General features: G+C 36.8%; 1 protein-coding gene across 1 annotated transcript in view; it reads right to left on the minus strand.

The window, feature by feature from the left end:
- Positions 1–22,287, minus strand: part of SH2D4B (SH2 domain containing 4B) — a 66,512-nt gene that overhangs the window by 26,256 nt on the left and 17,969 nt on the right. Inside the window, exons 4-6 of the mRNA XM_075026897.1 lie at positions 15,501–15,645; positions 6,334–6,544; positions 2,766–2,893 (exon numbers count right to left, since the gene is read on the minus strand). Of these exons, the coding sequence (XP_074882998.1) occupies positions 2,766–2,893; positions 6,334–6,544; positions 15,501–15,645 (484 nt within the window). The remainder of the gene's footprint in view (positions 1–2,765; positions 2,894–6,333; positions 6,545–15,500; positions 15,646–22,287) is intronic.

Here is a 22,287-nt window from a genome sequence, read left to right on the forward strand (position 1 = left end):
AAATATGCCAAATATATGAGGGTAAAGACATTTTTGCATTATTATTTGGACTTTGTTATTTTAGCCAAACACATCTGTCTCAAACCTTCATCTCTGCATAATTACAAAATATCGTATGTCCATAGCACAATTTGAAGACAGTGAATCAGCTAACGCCTAACTTTAGCTAAAAAACTGAACAACCTGACAGTCATAGCAGGTAAGCAAAGGTCTATTGACCTTGGCAGAAACATGTAATTCTGTAACAAACTGATATCTACTTTTTCAGTACTGCTGTAATAGCTCTCAGTGCATTGCATTCAAAAAGCCTTTAACGTGAGGCAGAATATTATCCTCCCATTTTATGGTCCAAAACTGGGATATAAGAAAATACAGAAGTTGTTCAAGGATGTGAAGGACCTGATTATACCTGTTTTGAGAGATGTTTGAGGTTTTAAGAACCTGTCATCATAATACTAGATAACATTAAATACTAGGCAGCAGTCCTTTCCACAGAAACATCCACCTATCCAAATGATGATCATATTATTGTCCCATTGACTCAAGTGGTTAGCCATAGTTCTGGGCTTTGCAGAATGGCTTTCATTTGTATTGCCAATTTCTATACAAGCCAGATATATTCTGCTGTATTTTTGTTCATACAGAAATAATGTATATATATGTCCTGGTTCCCTGAATACAATACAAAACAACAACACACAGAAGATCCTAAATAAGACTATACAATAGAAGTCACAATCTTTATTTTAATAAGAAGTAAATAAAGAATAGAAAAAAGATTTTTGGTTGGATCAAAAGTTTTTGGTTGCCTTCCCCTTCCCACTTGCCCCCGAATTGGAGGCCAATTCAATGAAGAAGGGGGTTTTTTCAGGAAAAAAAGAAGTTAAAGTATGTTAATACTTTCTAATATTTTGCTCTTGTTTGTTTGTTTGTTTCTGCTCAAAGTTTGTCTACATTACAAAATGTAGATTAGACACTACATAACACTACAAAACATTGACTACTACATCTGTAACAACCTGATGTTTAGCTTCCACCACTCCAGAAGAGTTACAAGGCAGCTGAGTTGTGCAGAGATTACGATGAATCTGACCAGAGCTGCAGAAGCTAAAGGAGCTAACACAGCAAATATGTACCAAAGCAGCATTCGTGTGGATCTCTGCAAAGAAAACCACTGAGCTCTGTGCTGGGAATCTATCTTAATTATCTTTGTCAGGCTCCTTGAGTGGGAGGAGGACAAATGAGGTACTTCGCTCACTTTTATAAATGTCATTGGATAGTCACAGTTTCTTAAGATATGAACAGCATGATCTGAGAAACTAAAGAAAGATCATTAATTCCTGAATTCTAGCAGTGATTAGCAGATAATCCAAAAGCCACTGAAGTCAGTAGAACGACTGCACAGGTAGTAGCCCAAGCCCAGGTGCCTTCTTAACATAAGGCATGAATTACGTTCATAACTGCTCATGTCAATTTATATGGCTGTGAACTTCCCACAAGCAGGGAAAACATTTACCATTAGACCACACAGAAAGATCAGGGTTGAAAATATTTTTAAAAAATGTCCACAGATGAAATTTTAATCAGTTTGTCTCTCAGAAAGTAACCACACCAAATGTCTTTTGTAAGAAAACAAAAAACCCTGTCTGCATCATTGTTCATTAGAAATGGAAGTATGTAGCATTTGCAAGCTATTCATGACTGACTTCACTGTCTTTGACTAATTAAGCCAATGAAAACAGCAGCTTGCTGATGTCTTTTAACACATAAGGATTTGCGTATCATAAAAAAAATTCTGAAATATATGAAAGACTAAACTTGTTCAGAAATCTTCCTTGCCTGGTTCAGCTTAGAACACCCACACATCTTCATCTTATGCTTAGAGAATCATGAAAATAGGATCAAGGTCAGAGCTTAGTGCTTTGAACAAAGGAATACCAGACTCACCAAAAGCAGCAATGAAAAAATATTGAGATTTAACTTTAAAGTCTTTCCACTCCCTCAATTATGTCAGCTATTAAGCCAGGATTCTTTTTGTCCATGTTTACGTATAACAAATATAAAGATCATTGCTAATACCTATGAAAATAAGATGTCTTACCTGTGAATTTGATATCAAAGACTCAGCTGCATAGCAAATGCTATACAGAGCAAAAAATCCTCCGAGATGCTAGGAACTCCAGCAGGTATGACAGCAAATTATGGATCTGTACAGAAACTTTTTTTCCTGTTTCATGAAAACTGCCTAAAATTATACACTCCCAAGTCTTCCTGAGAAAAATCAACATCTTTCAATAATTTTTGTTTGCAAAAGAAAGTGAGAAAGAAAAAATGCTACCCCCGCTTAGAAAGTACAACAGGGATTAAATAGACACAGGTTCAAGTCCTTCTTGCAAATCAGGTAAAGCAAAAACTTGAATGTCAGTCATCCACATACCACATCACTACGGTATTTGCCAGTTTATTTTGGAGTCCTCCTCACCCTATCTTGGTCTTATTCCTCCTGCTTGGCTCGCTATTTTACAGCAAGTATATACTGGCCAAAATATTCCTGAAAAAACCTCAGTGATATGAGTCACAAATTAGTCTACTTAATCAGAAAACAGGAAAATATGCTATTAAGAGGAATGATGCAAAAACGTTGTTTTAACTAGATTTCACAGTGTCAGCAGACGTTCCTTTTTGTGATGAAAGCTGGCAAGATTTATTTCCTGAATGTATGCTTACAGCTCTATTATATAAGAAATGAAGGATCAATGTATTACCATGAAACCATTGAGCAATCCTGTTCGTGTTCCTCTCAAACCCAGCACGTCGAGGGATCTGCTCTTCTTTGAACCAGCGAATGATGACATCTCGGGAAAAGGGTCTAGAAGGACGCTCCCAGATGTTACTGCATTGAAAGGCAAGTAATTACAGAAGAGAGTCATACAAAGAATTAGCAGTGTATGAAAACAAGGGACAATGTAAATATTAATCTCTCTTTTATATATTTACAAAACATACAGTTACAAAATGGTCAGTGTAGCTGCTGTGCAGTATAGGTCACTGAAAAATTTTAACTTTTTTTTAACTTTGTTAAAACTATTCTGAGTTTTTACAGAAACCAGAGCATTTTGATTTTACATTTGCAATGGAACCTTAAGCATTTTCTTAAGCACAGAGCGTATATTTAAAAAACGATTTACCACAAAAGATGCAATGGACATTTCAGTCAGCTTTCCTCTTTCACTTCGTTTTTATTCCAATGTACATCTTGACAAGCAAAGTTTATTTTTTTGCTTAGAGTATAGTCCTTCTCACTGACAAGAAATTCTAAATCAGAATCAGCTATAATAGATTGTGTATCCAAACCACTAAGCATGATAGAGGGAACGTTTTGTTTAAACTCTTATGTTCCCTTTGCATTCTCTACTTGCCAGCCTCCCTTACTGTTTCTACTACTTTCTATGCTTTTAGATTCTTTAAGCTAGTAGGAGGCAAATCAGGTAAAATATGTGGAAAATCCATCCAGCTACCCCAAATAAGGACTACGGTATATCATATCAAATCAAAGCATGACTGCATTCCAATTAAGCATACAATATCATTTACCCTGATAACAGTAGTAAAAGGGAGGTTTTACAATGGATTTCTGTACACTTTGAAATCCCATGGGTTTCTGGGTGCTTAAACTGTTAGCACAAATTACAAAATCTTCATAGCTGTTCTTCTTCAGTTAAATAGGATGAAGACTAGTGTGGGTATGTCTACTTGTACTAGAATTTCATTTTCATTTGGTGAGACATACACTCACAGTGCTCAGTACAGTAGCTGGCTACATACTTCTAGCTTTCCTACTCCACCTGCCATGGAGCTGCCAGTTAATGTTGTATATTTCTAGACAATGTAACAGAGAACTACTACTATAATTAGAATGTCAGCTCAGAAGTCACCAAACAGCATTAAACTAATTTGTGAGATAATCAAGCACCCTCAAAAACAATCAAGGTTCTGCAATTCATAACAGCAAAGTGCTCTTTAGAAAGGAATAAAAGCAAAAAGATAGATGCTGTCTGCTCGATAATATGCAACTGAGTCCCCCTTTCAGCACGTCTGTTACTAAAACTAGTGATTGATTCTGTTGATATCAAGTGATGAAGCCAGCAGTGAATGTAATAGTTATTGTTAAATTACACAAACACGTGTGAGTAGATCTGACCAATATTCATCATAAAATTTGAAGATACAAACATGAGTGAGGGGAGAAAGTGATATTCAGTTATAGACACATGTTAAAAAAACCAAACTACATATGTGTTTCTTATTTCTGTTTTTGAATATTTTCAAATATTCAATTGTTTCAATATCAGAAACAAAAAAGCATTTAAATTACAGGGCCCTACAATCCATTCTCATTTCTTAACTCATTTCTCTCTAATTCAGTTTATATTTGAAAAACTTCTCAAATCCAGATTTTTTTCTGCCCTGGGCCAAATCTCAAAATTACTGTGTTGGTTTCTATACAGCTATTGTAGTCGAGCTTGTCCTGTAGGGGCAGGAAGAAAGAAATACAACCAAAAAAGTAAAAAAAAAAAACCCAAACCAAAACAACACAGTAGGAAAAAGTATAAAAGTGAGTAAGTGGGCCAAAGAGTTTCATTGGGAAGAGAACACTCAGCAAAATAAGAAAGACAGTGGGAAAAAAATTAAATGGAAGCTTTCTAAACTATATAGAAATTATAAGAAATAGAGATCTCAAGTAAAAATAAAAGAATACTATTTTCATGTGACTTTTGAAAGAAAAGGCAAGGCAAGGAAAAAACTACAGGAGCTATGCTTCATGCTGAAAAACTTACAGAGATAACACTGCACCCACATTCCCTTGAGGCAAAAAATCTGTCTCACACTAGTGGTAAATAACAACATACTGTGCATCTCTTCCTTGACCTCCTAGGTCACTGGCAAAGTAAAATTCTAGATACACATCTGCTCCTGCTTTACCATACCAGTGTTAGGTGTGAAAAGTTGATTTATATATATATTATGTATATTCACTATTAAAGCACATGTTTAAAGCAACTTTCATTTTTCTTGATAACTTCACAATCAAGTCATGGACAGGCAAAAAGGAGCCTTAAGAGATCAGAAAAATAAATACTGCCTGTTTTTTTGTAGTATAGGCATGGCTTAGAAACAGGTAAATAGTATTGAATATGAGCTGGATAATGATCAGAATATTTTTCAGCTTTTTTTCAGGCCCTTTTTGAAAAGGATCACATCTAGCACCACCAAATTCTAGAGTAAATAACCTCACCTCAGAAGCTCAGAACTTCAGCTCAAATTTATGGACCATCTTTTTCAAAATCTGCCACTTTTACTAGTGTTTTTATTACTTCAATTTGAAGAAGACTTTAAGTAGTTTGGAAAAATAATGAGAGAATTCCTTTGACAAGTTGATTTGATGGCAACTTTAAAGATCCTGTTCTCTCTGAGAGTGAAAGTCTGATTTGTCCTCAAACTGGGAGTTTTGTCTGCTGTTACCGGAGAGTTTCTGTGTCTCAACACAGTAGAGCAAAGAACTCATCAAAGCAGAACACATTTCCAAACAATGAGGGACTAATTCTCTCTGGTGCCACACTGACTGGTAAAGAAAAACAATGTAATGGGGCTCTTTCCTTTCTGAGCCTGGATATTGGCTGTTAGGTTTATTATTCTTCTTTAGCATTTAATGCTACTACCCTGCCAGTGCTTACATGGCCTTTATCACCACAGGAAACCAAATTAAGGGTATAAGAAATAACCAGGAAAATAGTAGAGTGACTAGTCAACTTTCTATCACCCATCTGCCAGTTTGGATTCTTCTCCTCTTCTGCAATTCATGGCACTCCCTAAATAATCAGATGAAAGATTAATAAACACCAAAGACACTTGATTTTGTCTGAAAATAAAACATAAACCCCCTGAAACTTAGGAGTATGACAGCTCTCTAAAATGTTTCAAACGGCTGTTATGCAGCAGGCAGTTTTAAGCTTGAGGCTTAAGACTTGCCTAAGAATTTGTCTGTTTGATTTCTCCATATCACAGCCTTGCATACTAATCTAATATTGACTTTTGAAGGACCCATCTCTCTCTGTGTGAACTCTAAGAAATCTGTCTGAAAAATAAATAGCATTTAGTTTATATTAAGTATTCAATCTGTTTTCATTTTTCTTTAAACATTCTTTTTCTGGTTATCATGAAAGAGCAAGACTGAGAATCTCCAGCAACTGAAGAGGTTGTTGAAATGGTTGGGATTGGAAAGGGAGCAATTCAACAGAAAACTATTTCAAAGTCACTCCTGTACAAACCAACCTGGATGCTGCAGACAGAGACAGCAAAGGACTTGCACTATTGTTGTTCAGTTTTATCTCCTGATCGTTATTCAGGCTTGTCCCCTGGAACAAATTACTCAGGCCAGCCACTCTTCCCTTCTGGATGGCACGCAAGGATTGTCGTCGGTATTCATCCCGGGCCCTGCGTGCTTTGTGGCTCCTTTCCTCATCTGCAGCTTTGGAGCGGCGCACTGGGTGGAATGAATGGGAAGGGGTGGGGAGGAGAAACTTTAGAAATACAAACAGCCATTTATCCCTTTCCTTATACAACAACTTACTATCTTTATTCCTTATATGACCTGATTTTAAGAACGTATAAATGACAACGCACTATCAAAGAGATAGCTAACTGGATGGCTTCCCTGGTGCTTCAAATATAGGCCCAGCCCTAGATGACATGTGCCAGACTTGAGCTATCAATGAATTGATCACTGGCAATAACTGAGCCTCTACATACTGCGATTACATCTGAAACTTGCTTTGGCTGTAATAAGAGAAATTCTGCCTGAGGACATCTTTTCCACTGGCAGTGCACCAAGTTTTATGTTTCAAGAGAGAATGTTAACTACTGCTTAAAATTAAGTCTGTGTTTAACAGAATTCTCTGCAACTATGCACATAACTAGAACTGCAGGAGCTACTCCCGAAACTTACAATTATAAAAACTAACATGTAGGTCACACTTTTTGTTGCTAATGTTGCTTTCTTTCTGAAAGGCAGATGGTATCTTTGTTGTGGTACTTAAAGTCACACAAGTCTCCATCTTGAAAACTGCAGTCTAAAAATGGTTCCAGTAACAATGGAGAACTTAGCAGCCATTGGAAAGGGCATGCTGATGCTATGGACGGGGTTGTCTCACACTTGAGTCTCTGAAATTGCATATAAAGAACCAGAATCTGTACTGGAAAATTTAATACACACCTATCAATGGCACTGACCAAGGAGTTACATATTTCCATAACCTGAAATGAGACTGCTCCTCTGGCCACTGCAGGTCAGGCATCTTTCACTAAAGCTTCTTCATTTTAAAACTAATGTACTAACAATCCTGTCTTCAAAATGGTATAACTTAAATGCACCAAGAATTGTGCTGCAAATATTCATAATCTATCAGCTCTTTCCTGGTGCCTCAAGCCCCATTTTGATGATTTTTCTGAGACACAAATAACTTCAGGCAGGCAAATTATTCCAGTGCAAAACAAACCTTTAACATCCAGTGAAGCAAATATTAAAGAAGCAAGATATTGCCTCCAGTAGCAATTATCAATCCTGCCATGACTATCTTGGCTTAGATCATACCCAATTCATAAAGTGCACATATTATTTCTTATTCTATTATGATTGTACCTGTGACTACGAATGCATGATACAAAACCAGACAGCTGCATTTCATTAAGTTGTTTGCATGCCACTGGTTTACACTCCTGATTTAAAGTAAGCAGAAGTATAAATGGATTTGTCCAAATTATGAAAAAGTTTAATGAAATTAAGAAATAAAAGCACTCAAAGCAAAATGAAGTGAAATAAAACCCTCTGGGAAAATAAGGGAAAGAGAAAAGACCTTTAAGTTTAGAGTTATATAATAATATTATCATAAGTAGAAAGATATACAGGACTAAAAGCTCATTAAGACAGCGTAAAAAACCAAGTCATAGATGCTTCATATGTATACAACTGACAGGAATTTGGTTTCATTTAACTACATACCCTGCAGTTTTAGCTAAATGCAGTAACAAACAACTGTACAGCACAGATAATGTGAGTAACAGGTTTTACTATTATCCTCCAGGTAATTTTTAAGCATAGATAATGTCATCTAAATATACTATTTCAATGGGTCAAGTATATTAGTTACAAAAATTCTGTGATTTGTGCTTTGTAAAGCCACTCAGTAACGGCTGCTTCAAATGTGGACTTTGTGCTTGCAACAGCTGGAGAGACAGCAAGGAAGATGAGTGTAATGCAGCTTGGTAAGACATTTAGAAACCAGTCACTGTTTGTCACAATCACAGTATACATATCGAGGGCAGAATGTCTGGAGCTTTCTGGGATTCTTTTCTACTCATGTACAGGCTGCCTGGTATTGAAAACGGCAAGGTATCTTCATGCCCCACTTTCCTCAGCAATAGATAACTCTTTTCAACAGACACTCCTACTGTATTTGTGCTAGCTAATAAATCTATACCATCAGAAGCCAGTGACGTGGATCACATTTTCCCAACCTGTACCAAATTTTAATATTTCTTACCACAAAACAATGTTGAGAGGTAGCGTAGTTTGCAACTGTCAGATATTAACATTCAGAAAACTTTCTGAAAGGCTGTATGACATAAAGCCTTCCCTATCCATCCACATATATGTATATATGTTTACATATTTGTATATACCCATAGATGTGTATATGTGTCTGTATATATGTCGGGATAGGGAAGGCTGCATGCCAGAGATGCCTAGATGCATGCATATAAATTTTATATATATACATATATACAGGCATCTCTTTCACATTGTGAAGAATTTTTATTGAAATTTCCCAACTGAGGTATCTGAAGAATTGTATCATTGACCATAGGGACGCATAGGGTCTCTTAACCCTTTTTTTTTTTTTTTTTTTGTTACTGGAGTCCTGATTTTCTCCCTGTCCCATTCCTTATAATTATTCCCAGAAACCTCTTTCTCTTTCCTCACATTCCTCTATCTTTAGGAATTCTCTAGTACAGCTCCTACTGTGGATCTGTGGTGCTATATTACCCCAAGCTGCTTTTAAAACTCTCTGACTGGTTAAGGGATTTTGTATCAGGCAAATAACCAAAGTCACTGGCACCAATAACTGGTTTTGGTGACTGGAAAGAGTATTGTGGACAAAGACTCATTCAGCCATTGTGGTCAGGAATGTACAAAGTTTTCCCTTTACACTCCAGACAAGTTGATGTGTGTCACATGAACTGTCCTCCCTTACTGATACCTCCTGCAAATTTATATATCCTGGGAAAGTCACTCAAAGTCTAAAGGTAAATCTGGACATATTTCTGCAGCAGGTTTTTCTTACAATAGAATTTAATTAATATTCATATTTCTCTCTGACTCTGAACTATGTCCCTAGAAATAAGAACTTTATATCTGGATCAAGTGTAGCACAAATATTCTGAGATCGAAGAAGCCACAAATTCTGCATTACTTGTATTTCAGGACACATCATAGCCTTTCTCACAATAAGAGAGCAAAAGTAGTCAGGACTTCTAGTACTGTCTTAAGCAGGAACAGATTACTTTTCTTGACTGGATGCCCTTTTACAGTAAATGTACTTCTGGCATGACCCCTGTGCAAAGCATTAAATTCAATAATCAGTGTTTTCCATAGGGAGACTAGATATCTGAATAATGTCTTCCATCCTTAAAAATCATCACCGTAGGTCCATATACCTAGCATCAAGAATTACTACAAATAATAATTCACATTTTCTTCATCTTCCTTTCATATTACAGAATAATGTCCGGACTGACAAGTCTGGGAAATGAGGAATTTGATTGATTTGTCAAGCTCGCAGGAAATCTACAGTTCAACCAGTTCCCATGAAGTCCATCTCCACTACTAGTATTCTCTTCAGGTGTTGGTGATCATAACAACATGTACATCCTCCTTCAGCACTTGTAAAATTAAGCACAATTCTGCCCTGATGGCACTGTAACTTGTGTAGAAATGCCTGAGCTGTTTATATAGGTTAGGTGCCAATGTGACCGTGGCTGCAGGGCAAAATGGGCTACCAAACCCTCCTGGAAAACTGGTAAAAATATCCAGACTGAGGTCTGTGCTGTCATGATTATACAGTTATCAGTACTAGAAATAAATAGTTTAAAGCCAGCTTGGACATGTGTACATGACCTGCAGTGTGAACATACTCTAACAACAAAGAAGAAACCACAAAGCTCATGTATGCAATAGCTCTTATGATCCTCTAGGTCTTAATCTGAGTTTGCCTTGTTTACCTTGAACAGTTTACAAGAACCTGTTATTCCTCTATGCTAACCTAAGTTGTCTTTTGAGTGAAAATACAAGATTACCTTTTATATTTTCACTTAGGATTGGGAAATCCCTATTAGCAGTCCTGGTAAAGTTCTAACACCAAATCTTTTGATACAGATGAGGATTAATTCATGCTGTGCTGCAACTGAACGTGATCACATCATTTATGAAAGACTAGGAACTCTCTATTTTGTATAATCTATTTTGTGCTTTTGAAGAGCTGTGAGTTACAGTCAGAGCTATGTGAAAGCAGAAAAAAAAGCATGTGCCATGAATATGCATCCTCATTTTTAAATTATTTTGTTTCAGCTTTATGCTTGTTAATAATTCTTGGAAGCTTGTTTATGAGCAATTCAAAATGACTACTTAATAGATAAAATTCAATCTTCAAATTTTCTGAGTGCACATACAAATCACACTGTGTTTTTTCGTTTCCTAATTGGAAAATAATTTCCCACAAATACTCAGCAATATGGCTCCAGTTCAGCAGTCTTTTTATCTGAAAGCATGTGAATAATTCCATCCCTATTCAACAACACACTCTGAGACCTATTGAAGTTCAGTGAGCACATACTTAAGGTTAAGCACTTGCTTATCTAATGCATAGCCAAACTGGGGACTACTCACTTTAAAATCCAGCATTTTATCAAACGTTCCTGCCAATAAACTCACTCACTTGAATTTCTGTGGAAGATAAGTACCAAATGAACATAAATTCCTTTAAAATCCAGACAAAAATAAATTCATAGACAAAGTTTGTAGAAGAACATAAAAATATAGCAATATAAAAGAAGCTATAATGAGTCAGCCTGGTATCCTACTTCCAACAGAGACCAAAAGTGGGTGCTTAGGGAAAGGCATAAGAATAGATCTGGTCACTCAACTCTGTTTACATTTTTACTGATGTCTGAGCACTTCACTGCTTGATGCAGTTTGCAGGGGTTCGTAAGTGTACTAACAGAATGCCTTTTGCAATATTCAATCAGATGAATATTTATGCTACAGTTTTTCCTACTATCTTTTGCAGATTCCTTTTCTGCTCTCACAGAGAGAGGTCACACTCAGAGACTGTGATATAGGGTATTGTTTATTGAATACTCTAGAAACCTAACAAAATGGAATAGCCCATAGAAAGGTCCAAAACTAAACAGAATATATACACTCCTCTATTCAAGCTTAGCCTTAGTTCTCACTTCTCAGTTTCAAAGAGTAAGAGCTTTGAACAGTGGACTCTTAATCAGTCTTTCCACTATTCATCTTCTCATTTGCCAACCAATATACTTGCTCGACATATTAACTCACAACTAACTGTCCTCTAAAATACCCTGACATATATCCTTTATATGAAATCAAAGTGTATAATTGCTCTTAAAACATCTTTTTTTTTCTTTTAGTACTGATTTCTCAAGTTATTCTACATTCGTCATTTAGTATATTAAAAATAACCAAAACTATGTATTTCAATTAACACAGTGGTTATATGGGCTTTTATTGTTATTTGGCACAATCAGGCAAACAGCAGAAGCAAACTGAACCGAACAACAGAAACTAATATTAGCAACACTTCGTTTATTGCCTTGGCAATAAACAGCTGAGGGATAATGTGATGAGAAGAGATGAATTCTAAATTCCATCTACTAAATAAATTAGTAGTGTCATCAATATCATTGCTACATTTGCTCTCCACAATAGCTGCTCTAGTACTGCTGCTCCTCTTCAGTACTGACCCCCCAGCACTGTTGAATGTGGAGGGCTGACTTCAAGGAGGTAAGACACAAAGGAGCCTGGCCTTGTTCCTAATGGGCAATATGGTTTCCATTGCAGGTGTGTAGAGACAAAAGATGTTAATATTACATCTGCTTGTAATTCTTTTATGGGCTCATGCATTTATTTATTGCTTAGAAAAGATGACAAGTGGATACCTTTGCCTAACTGGACTAAATTTCCTCTCTGTGTCCCAAAGGAATATTTGAAGACAAAATTAAAGGATTACCATAAAAAGGAAAAAAAGGGGAAAAAAAGAAACCTGGAACTGAAATCCATAGTGAAAAATCTGGTGAACCTGAGCTACTAGTTCATTCCATAGCAATTTCAGCTGTTCCCACTTCCAAAGTTTCGTTATTGCCTGTCTGCTGGAGGTTCTGGCTTCTGCAGCAAAGTTAAGGAAACGGAAGATGTTAACATACCTCAGGAAGCTCAAATGCAAAGTCTGATGGCATAGTCTAAACCAGCCAGGAACTGGTTTCAGATAAGGCACTAAACACTGCATCTTCATATCTTAAGTTGTCACACTCATTTGCTAATGGAACACAGTTCTAAGCCCTCAAACCAACTGGGATAAATTGAGACACTGAGATAAGCATAAGAGGATAAACAAGGATGTGATACACTCTAGTCATTAGTCTGCAGTTAGTTTAATGCTAAATCAATTACTGATAACAACATAAACTCTGGCAGCACAGAATTTATAGTATGCTGCAAAACCCAGCTGTGGTGCCGCCAGCTAGAAGGTGCTAAGCTGTTCTTTTGCCTGTGCAGCACTATTACTGGTGACCAGGCTGGATAGCTTGAAATCCTGTGAGCTGCAGTCAGTCACCCTTTTGACCACAAGCAAACAGGTCTATAGGTATTGAGGGACACAGACTGGAGGCGACAGAGTTCCTTCAGAGCATACAGAACACTCCAAAGGTTACACAAGAAAAAATACTTGTGGTAGATTATATCTATCAGCATATGATGCAGTTGAAAGTGTTTTGACAGACCAAGAATGCCATTACAGAAATCATAGTCAAAACCATTCGTAGCTTATTCTTTTCCTCTCTGCCTTCTCCCACAATTCCTCTATTGCATTTCTAGTATCTGTCCCTGAACAACCAGCATTCCTTGAGGAAACTGAGACAACATTTTAAAACCTCAGTTACCTCTGTGATAAATGTGAGGCAAAGATTGTTTATCAAAGCTAAGAATGAGTAATTAGGAAATACGTTTTGTTACTGAAACCAGTTAATTTTAATTCATCTTTATATTGTAACAATTAACCGTTAATTAAACCCTCAGGTTAAGCAATAAGGATGTACTAACGATTTTACTGATATGTGTGGGGATGTACTGATTATTGTGAGGAATGTGAAGAAAATGTTCCTAACACTTGAAACAAAGATAGGTCAAACAAGAACTGTGCCTGCGAAAAGAACAAGATAAAGATTGAAAAAGAAAATATGAGAAACTAAAGAATGCGCACGTTGCGGGAAGATTGCAAGCACCAACCAGGAGCTCAAGTTTTGTAATATGTATGAGATAATTAAAAACCTAAGGACTAAAACTATAAAAACAAGAGGTGTGAATGTGCTAGTTACGGCAGTCGGCGGAGCGCAGACTCCCCTGCCGTCCAGCGCTGTTCTTTGCTCCTATCCTACTTGCTACAATTAATAAATTTTAATTGGATTATAGTCCGTTGTGGTCTCAATTTATAACACCTCTTTAATGCAATAGTAAGAAAATGATTGCTGGTTTTAGTAATGTTTATAGTATTTTGTTTTATTGCCAATTTCAGTGTAAAGATAGGCTGGATTTTTATTTTTTTTTTAATAATGTGGTTGCAGATATATTTTCTTTCCTTATCTATCATCAAAGAAATGCTAAAGTACATAATACCATCCTCTCTGCTAAGTTGCCAGCTGATGCTAATTGACGATGCCTCATTTTCTACAAGACTAAAGGGCTTTTTTTTCCCCAACTCGTTCTGCTCTTAAACACCCAAAATACAGAAAGCTAGTTTTCCTTTCTGAATAAACACATACACCAGGATTTAGATAATTCTCCAGAAAATAATTACCTTCTCTTTATTGATAGTGTAATATACAGAGGTTTTATTGATCAAAAATGAGCATAGCCTGCTATGAGCTTGGAAAATGGCACCAGTGTATCTTATACAGGTTTAATTCATGTTGTACCGAATGATTCACTATCACATCAATTCCAGGTAATAGGACTTCAGTAATTAGTCTTCAGGAACTCCTGAAGTGATGACTAAAACCATAAAACAAACTCATTGCATATTTTGAAACATTTCTTCTACTTCTGTCAGGAAATAAGTAACACTAGAGCAATTTTTTTTCCTACTTCATGAGGTATTTCATGCGACACATACTGACTATCAGCTCCCTAAAACTCCATTTCTAGTATTAGCTGATGAACCGTTGTGTCATATATAATTAATACAATAACCCCACATGAGCTAAAACTTTCCAATCATTACATTTCCTTGTTCTGCAGAGTAATCAGATCAGTATAGATGTGGGAAGTAAAAAATATTCTCCCCCCAACAAAAATGCACAATTCTTATTGCAAACAAATTTCCTACTTCTAAAGCCAACTATACAATAGACTCCAGATGGAGGAGACGTACATTTTATTCACAATAACCTATTAAGTCTTATTTACTTGTAATGTGGAAGTTTACTCACCTACAGTATGTGTGTATACATATATATAGTAATATATTTGTTCTGTTCCTTATAGGCTTTTAAAAATCACTAATGTTTTTTTAAATTAATTCCAATGATGATATTAATAAAGAATTTCAGGGTGGCTAAAAAGGAAGAGCACCTCGATAGAGGGAGATCATCATCATACGGATTTTTTTCAGGGCAACAATCTAAGTATTATTTACTGTAATCTTTTGAAATTAAGTGAGTTCAGTGCTGCTACCATAGCTTGACCCCATCACCATATGGAAGTAATTAAAATACAGATGAAGACAGATTTTACCTCTTCAGAGATAGCTGAGGACAAGCTGTCGAAATAACTGTGTCCAGAATTATTATTACTAAGCCAAAACTGTTAATTAATTACATTAGACAAAAATTAATTATCTCAGTCACTGTACACAAAAAATTTTCTATAAGGCATTGACATGGATTCTTACTCAGAAAGAAATGTGAAATTGGTAAACTCACAGTAACTTCTGTTTGTAAGGTCAAGCTGGTAAATTCCTGCAAAATAAAATAGCATTTTGTATTGCTCTAGGTAGAAGAGATTTTCGGCAACTCCTTTTTCCATTCTACAGGTCTCCTTTTATTTGCTTTTAGAAATACATTAATCCTGTGAAGGTAATTTTACTCACACTGTTCTTCCCACTCCTGGTCATCGTCACTGTGTTGACTATGCTGCTGAGCTTGCTTGAGGCTCAGATACAACTCTTTTGCTCGGATTTCTTCCTGCTGCCTTATTTGTTCTTCGCCCTTTTGTCTTTCCTCTTCTTCTCTTTTCTAGGCAAAATGAAGTAAAACAGAGGTGACTAAGGAGGAAGAACGTGCCAAAAGTTAGGACACTGCTTCAGTTGCTTCCTCCCACAGAGTAGCTATGTTACCTTGGACAAATCACTGTCTCTTCCAACTTTGGGTTTCTCACCTATCATAACAGGCATAACAGAAGTTTCCTACCTCTTAGGAATTTCTGAGGGAGGTATGTTTTGAGCTGCACAGGTATCACAGGAATAAGGAACATGTAAGTATCTAAGACCTGAAATCCATACGGAAAACATTTTTTATCACATGGCACCAAAGCCTGTGCTATCCTGCAATCCATAAGCAATGCTCATTTTAAGTCCACACATAATTCCATCAGAGTTATCACTGTCACTCAAACAGTATACACATCATCTACAGAATCTGTAGAATTCAGTAACCTATTTACTGGTGTTCTTAGTTTAGCAACTGTCACCATGTGTCATCATAACTAACACAGAGAATAATATTTTCCAAATATCAAGATCATTACATTCTAGAAGAAAAGCCAGATCCTTCAGCACACACTAGTCACTTTGCAAAATGTAGCTACAAGTAACATACAAAAAAGTTCCCTTCCAAGGAGACCTTAAAGGAGATGGAAAGCTGATAAAGATTGCCTCTACAGCTGGCCTTCCACATACTATCAATAACATAGGAGCTTGATTAGTGCAGAAATAGGAGTCCATACCTGTTTTCTAATAAATCTTCCCAATTTCCTTAGGTAGCAAAGAAGCAGATTTAATTCATTGTTCAATGGAACCCTCCAAAAAAACCAAAACTGAACTTCATGAAATGTTATTCATATTATTGAAATAACTTGAATTATGAATAAGAACAGTCTTTAATTTTGTAACAGAACGCTATACCCTTTTGGGTAACAAACTTATGGATAAGAATTTTGTTATAAGTCACTGAATAAAATCACCCTGAATTACTAACCTAGTTACCTAACCTAAACTATAAATAAGGGAAGCCCAAAGTAGATTGTGACTTGTTGCAAAATGTTAACCCTATCAGATTTCTAGGGTGAAACAACTGACATCCAGTTAAATAAAATCTGGTGAAACATTGCTTTTTACATTAGGAGGTTTGGGGGAGATCTTTGGGTCTTCCTTAAATAACTTTTGTTTACTAAAGGTCAGAAATGATGTTTCATAAGATCTTTGCATTTTCCTAACTTTGCTCCCTTTCAGTGGGATTTTAATGTTTCATTACAATGGGACCAGCAAGAGTTGAGCACAGGAAAAAAAAACAACAAACAAAACCCCAAGCTTATTTTAAATTGGAAAACAGTTTTCTCAAATGCACTAACACATTCTATCAATCAGCTGAGCTGACATATTTGAGCAAATGTTTCTTAACTACAGACTTTGTACTGGTAATTTCTTTTTTTTCTTAAGACATGGTATGATGTAAATTCTGAAAATTATGTTCAGATGGGAATGCTCCTGCTTTCAAAGGGGAATCACACATATTTAGCTTCCTTTTTATTATATCATATTTGTGCACTGTGAACTTTATGGAAGGGCATATTTACTAAGTTTGAAAACAAACTTTCATCTCAGCAGGATTCACAGCATGACCAAAACAATCCATGGTGTCTTTTAGTAAGTACTACAAATATGAGTAGAGATATTTAAAAAAAGGGGCCAAACTCTGACTTCTATTATTCTCTAAACATAGTCTGTGGGTTCAGGAGACGCAAAACTGAGTTTTCATTATGTTGCTCATAAACCTGCAAAAAGTAACTTGTATGTCTTTTTTTTTATTTAACACATAGGTTCTTCCTGTTCAGTGTTTGAGGATACTACTTATATGAAAGTTCACACTATGTATATACGTTCATTATAATTCAGCCTTTTTTTAGGCTGAAAGGGGCTGAACTATCCAAAAGCTATATTAATTCAGTAAAGTATATATTAATTGATTAACACTTCCCCTACAGTAAATAGTTTGTATTTTATAATACATTGCAAAAATACTCATTCGAAGGTTATCTGTCCTATCCTAATACCTGCCAGGGCACAAGTACCAAAAGCAACCTGAGTACAGTAATATGAATGTCCAAACAATGTTGTTGTTTAATGCCCCTAAGAGGGACTCATGCACGTTTTCCCAATGGCGAAACACGTGTCTGGAATATCTATCTGGGAAACAGAAGAAAACTTTTGTCCACCATGGGGAAGGAAAGGCACTTTTTTCTCTCCTCCCCTCACCCCAGTTCTCTCTAGTTCTGCAGAAGTTATCTGTTGTTAACCAGACATCTAGAATTAAAGGAAGGTAACTCCAATTCTTTTCAGAAGACAGCTTTCCAAAGCAAACAATATTGCTGTTTGCAATCTCTAGAAGCTCAGTGAGGGCCAGAAGCAGCAGAAGAAATCAAGACTGTTTGGTTGTTCTGATCATGGATCACACAATGGCACGTTTAAGGAAGAATGACAGAAAGACTGAAGAGCAGTAAGCAATTTAGCAGTGATGAGCAACACCATCTTCAGAGTGGGAAAACAGAACAAATGCAAATCTCCATCCTTTGAAAGAATTCAACCACTTTTCCAATTCAACCACTTTTCCATCTCCCTAAGTAACATAAATCAGCACTTCTTGATTTAGCACAGCTGAACTCCACCGGTTTACACCAGCAGAGAATCTGTCTTCTTGATAATACAACAAATCAAAACACCTGAAATATTGGGTATTAATAGTGATGCACCTGTGTAGTGAATAATAGTTCCATAATACACATGATGAACAATACATCAGGCTGCTCTTATTTCTGAGAAAGAAAAGCATGGTATTTTACTTCAGTCAATTTTAATGCTAGTATCTTTGATTATTTCTAACATCATCCTCCCATTGTTAACTCCCGAGTCCTAAAAAGATTAGTTGAGTGGACAGTTCATTATTTTTGAAAAGTCAGTGCTTTTAGGAAGTACTCACTTCAAAGCCCAGCAGCTTCTTCAGAATAAAAAATAAAAAAAAATTAAAAATTAAACTATCTTGTTAAATACCCCATAGAATTAGGGATTCCATATTTCAGTTGCTAGCAAATGGCTCTATTCCTTTCTTGGAAAAAGTATGCAAACGGCTATTCTTTACTCTTATGAGGAGAATATTTATTCATTTAGATTCACTACCTAAAAAAATCCAATACCTCTAGGCTATCTTTTCAGGAAGATGGAGAGACACAGGGGTAATCCTGGGTTATCAACATGTTTTCTATTCAACATCTCAAACCACAAGGTTTAATGGGGGGTGGGCAATCAAACTCACAGCAGTTTCCCCAAATCACACAAGAGTTTTATCACAAGTTTGGGTTTTTTAAATGTAACTATTGCTGAAGCATTTGTAGTAAATTGGTGAAAGCATCTAAAGAAAAAAAAAAACAACCCAAACTAGAATTCAGGTAGAGTTTGAGTTCTTAATCAAAACCAGCAATACCTACTAAGAAACCTCTACCCTTTTTTTGTCGTTGTTTTTGTGAGAAGGAGGAGATTTAAGTCAAAGAAGAGACAACAACTACAAAAAAACCCTTAATGCTGGCACTTGATTCTGAGTTCACAAAACTTTTTGATATGATTTTCCTTTTTAAAGGAAGAAAAATTTTAAATTCCCTTTACTTAAATTAGCACATGGATACATGTGCAAGTATATTGTACAACTCCTTAAAGGTATGTGTGAGGAAAAACAACCCCTGTTAGTATGACACAGGAAAGAAAAGTTATCCTTTTGGCAAGTATGAGTAAAAAGTATAAGTTCGTATTTAAAATGAACAACAACTGAACTTCTCACATTTACTCCAGTGGAAGAATACAGCAACCAGTTTATCTGCTTCTCCCCATGAACCCAATCCTGCACATCAGAGCTAATGACCCTGAAGAGCTATAATAACCTACAAACATCACCTTCTGCCTGACAGTTGAGAGAGATTGTACTGTGTGCCATGACCCTTTCAGCTCTTCCAGAATAATTAGGAAGGTGACAATTCAGTAGGTAGCTGCAAATTGCCAAGAAAAACCAACCTGCTGCAACAAATCACACTGGCAATTCAATAGGCAGCAGTAATCCTCTCCAGCTTTAACTCCACTGGAGAATTTGAACATGCTAAATAATCTTATCTAGCCTCTGGCAGTTGACCATTTACCACCAACTTGTTACTTGTTAGTGTAAACGTGTGTCTCACAATGTTTGATAGCTTTACTACAGCCAGGTCTAAATAATATTTAATATTAGCCATAGTTAGCTTCTAATGTTTCAGTCCAGTGCAGATGAGAGGAGATTAGGTCAGCATTTAGTTTTTGCTCCAGAAAGATTTAAAAAATACACTGAGGAAAAGCCAAAATACAGCAGTTGATTTTTTTACAATGGAAAACGGAGCTCTGGCTGCCATGGCTCTTGAGGTCTCTCTGGAGAGTCTTGCGGGACACAGGGCAGCTGAATGGAATGACTGCCACCCTGGAATGACTGCCACCCTGGAATGACTGCCACCCTGCTCAGGGCAAAACCTACAAGACGTATTTGTTACAGCAGTCCTCTCCAAAGCAAAGGATGCCTGGGATTCCCTCAGTGCTTCAGGCAGGTGGGAAGTGTCTTTGGCAGCCCTCAGATCTGCAGCTAGTTGGCTAGCTGAATCTCCTGAGACCCCTCAGCAATCACCCCTGAGCCACGGCAGACACTCAGGGTACCTGCCACAGAGCTGAGAGCACAGCTCCTCTTCAGACCTGAGCCTGCAGGATTCCCTGCTCTGAGGAAGGGAATCTGGAAGTGCCAGGCTCCCTAGCTCCAGGAGAGCCTGCTCTCAGCAAGGCTGATGCAGCAGGCTGAATTCAGAGGTCGGAGTTCTCCACAAACCCACCTGACAGTTTCTCACAGGGCTGTGAGTAAGTATCAGCAGAAATACATCCAACTCCTTCCCAACATTTTCTGAGAAAATTCTCTCACTTGCCTCAGAAAATAAATTGTTTGCAGAGACATTATTTTCTTCTCTACTACCAGCGTCTCAAAAGGAACACTGGGTTTGCATCACTTCACTGTGCATGTATTTGTATGAAATGCAGTCATGCTTTAGGCAGAAGAAGTTAGTTACATTTCAGGCATGGATATGCCCCAGGACATGCTGTTCACACATGGCTCATACAGGGAGGTAACAACATACTCTGATTCACAAAGATCCTCTTTTAGATGAGACAGAAAACAAAGCTAAGGACCATTCCTGACTGGGAGAGATCGGAGATTTATTACACATGCTGGAGCAGACTCTGCTTGGGTAACTTGCCATAGATCCAAGCTGCCATAGATAAAAGTTTGTCTCTGGATCTTAGGGACTCTTCATTGCTTGAATTCCTGATATGTAAACTATCCTCATTAGTGGCTCCGATCTTCCCATTTACCCATGGAATATATCAGAGCTTTGCTAGTTTTTACTAGCGATCCAGAATAAAGACAGTGGCTGCAGCAGCACAATCATTACTGATGTCACTGGGGAAAAGATTTTTCTTCAGAATTAAGACCACAGTTCCTCACAAGTAGGATAGAAAAACCTGAGGACCTGATTCCCAGAAGAAACTAACAGCTGTCTCATTTCCAACATTGTTTAAGAGACAACTGCATAGAAAAAAAAAATTTCTGAACTATGGTCACACAAAAGAAAACAAAATGAAGTATTACTGAATTACTGTAATTGCAGTTGAATGAACCCAGCAGAGGCATTTTCAGTATGAACTGGGTGCCAAACCCCAGCAAGAAGCTGTTGTCATATTCCTGGATTCTAAATATGCTGTCCTTGGGAAAGAGTTCAGTGTTTTCTTGGCACAGCAAAGCACAGCTTTGAACTTACAGCTTATTTGCACTTAAAGATAACAGGCCTACTCAGAAGTGCTTGATGCTTACTTGGAGACAAGATTTTTTTTCAGATCAGGACAGAATGCTCACTGCTATATCACAAGAAGCCCATAGTACTGTAAGTGGTGATGGTAACATTTTACTGTATTCCTAAACTCTAGACTGGCAGCAATTGTCTGAAGAATCAGGTCCACAGTACTTTTGAGCACAGTAAAGCACTTAGATATGCACTGAAAGCCCATCCAAATACACAGGACTGAAGTCCTGAACTGAAGCACTAATTATTCTGTTCTTCTCTGAAGGTTGATTCTAAACCTGTCTTCTTTGATGAGAATGGAAACAGCCAGAACATAGAAACTCTTGGATCCACACCTTAAAAAAGCTCACTTCACTCACCACAATCCCAACTGGAATTAAAGGTCATGAACTTGCATTAAAAAAAAAAAAAAAAAGTGAAAGGAATTATAATGCACTGTTACTCTCTTGTTGCCTATCAAGAGAATAAGGATTATTTCTCCTTAAGTGCCACTGTCATTAAAACTTCTACTAAATATTTTTTGATGCATGAAGAAAAACAATGCCCATAAAAGTTTATATGCAGCTTTTGGTTAACACACATTTCATCTCCCAAGGAATTTTTAAGCAGCAATCCAGCTTTACTGTCAACTGTGCTTATAGTACTAAATTTGGCAGGTATCTGGTGTTGTCATATACACAGTACTTTACTATTAATATTCTCTTGTTTTATGTAGACAACATGAGGAGAGAGACAGCTGAGAGAGT

Source organism: Buteo buteo, chromosome 4 (assembly GCF_964188355.1).
Source record: "Buteo buteo chromosome 4, bButBut1.hap1.1, whole genome shotgun sequence".
Taxonomy (NCBI): Eukaryota; Metazoa; Chordata; class Aves; order Accipitriformes; family Accipitridae; genus Buteo; species Buteo buteo.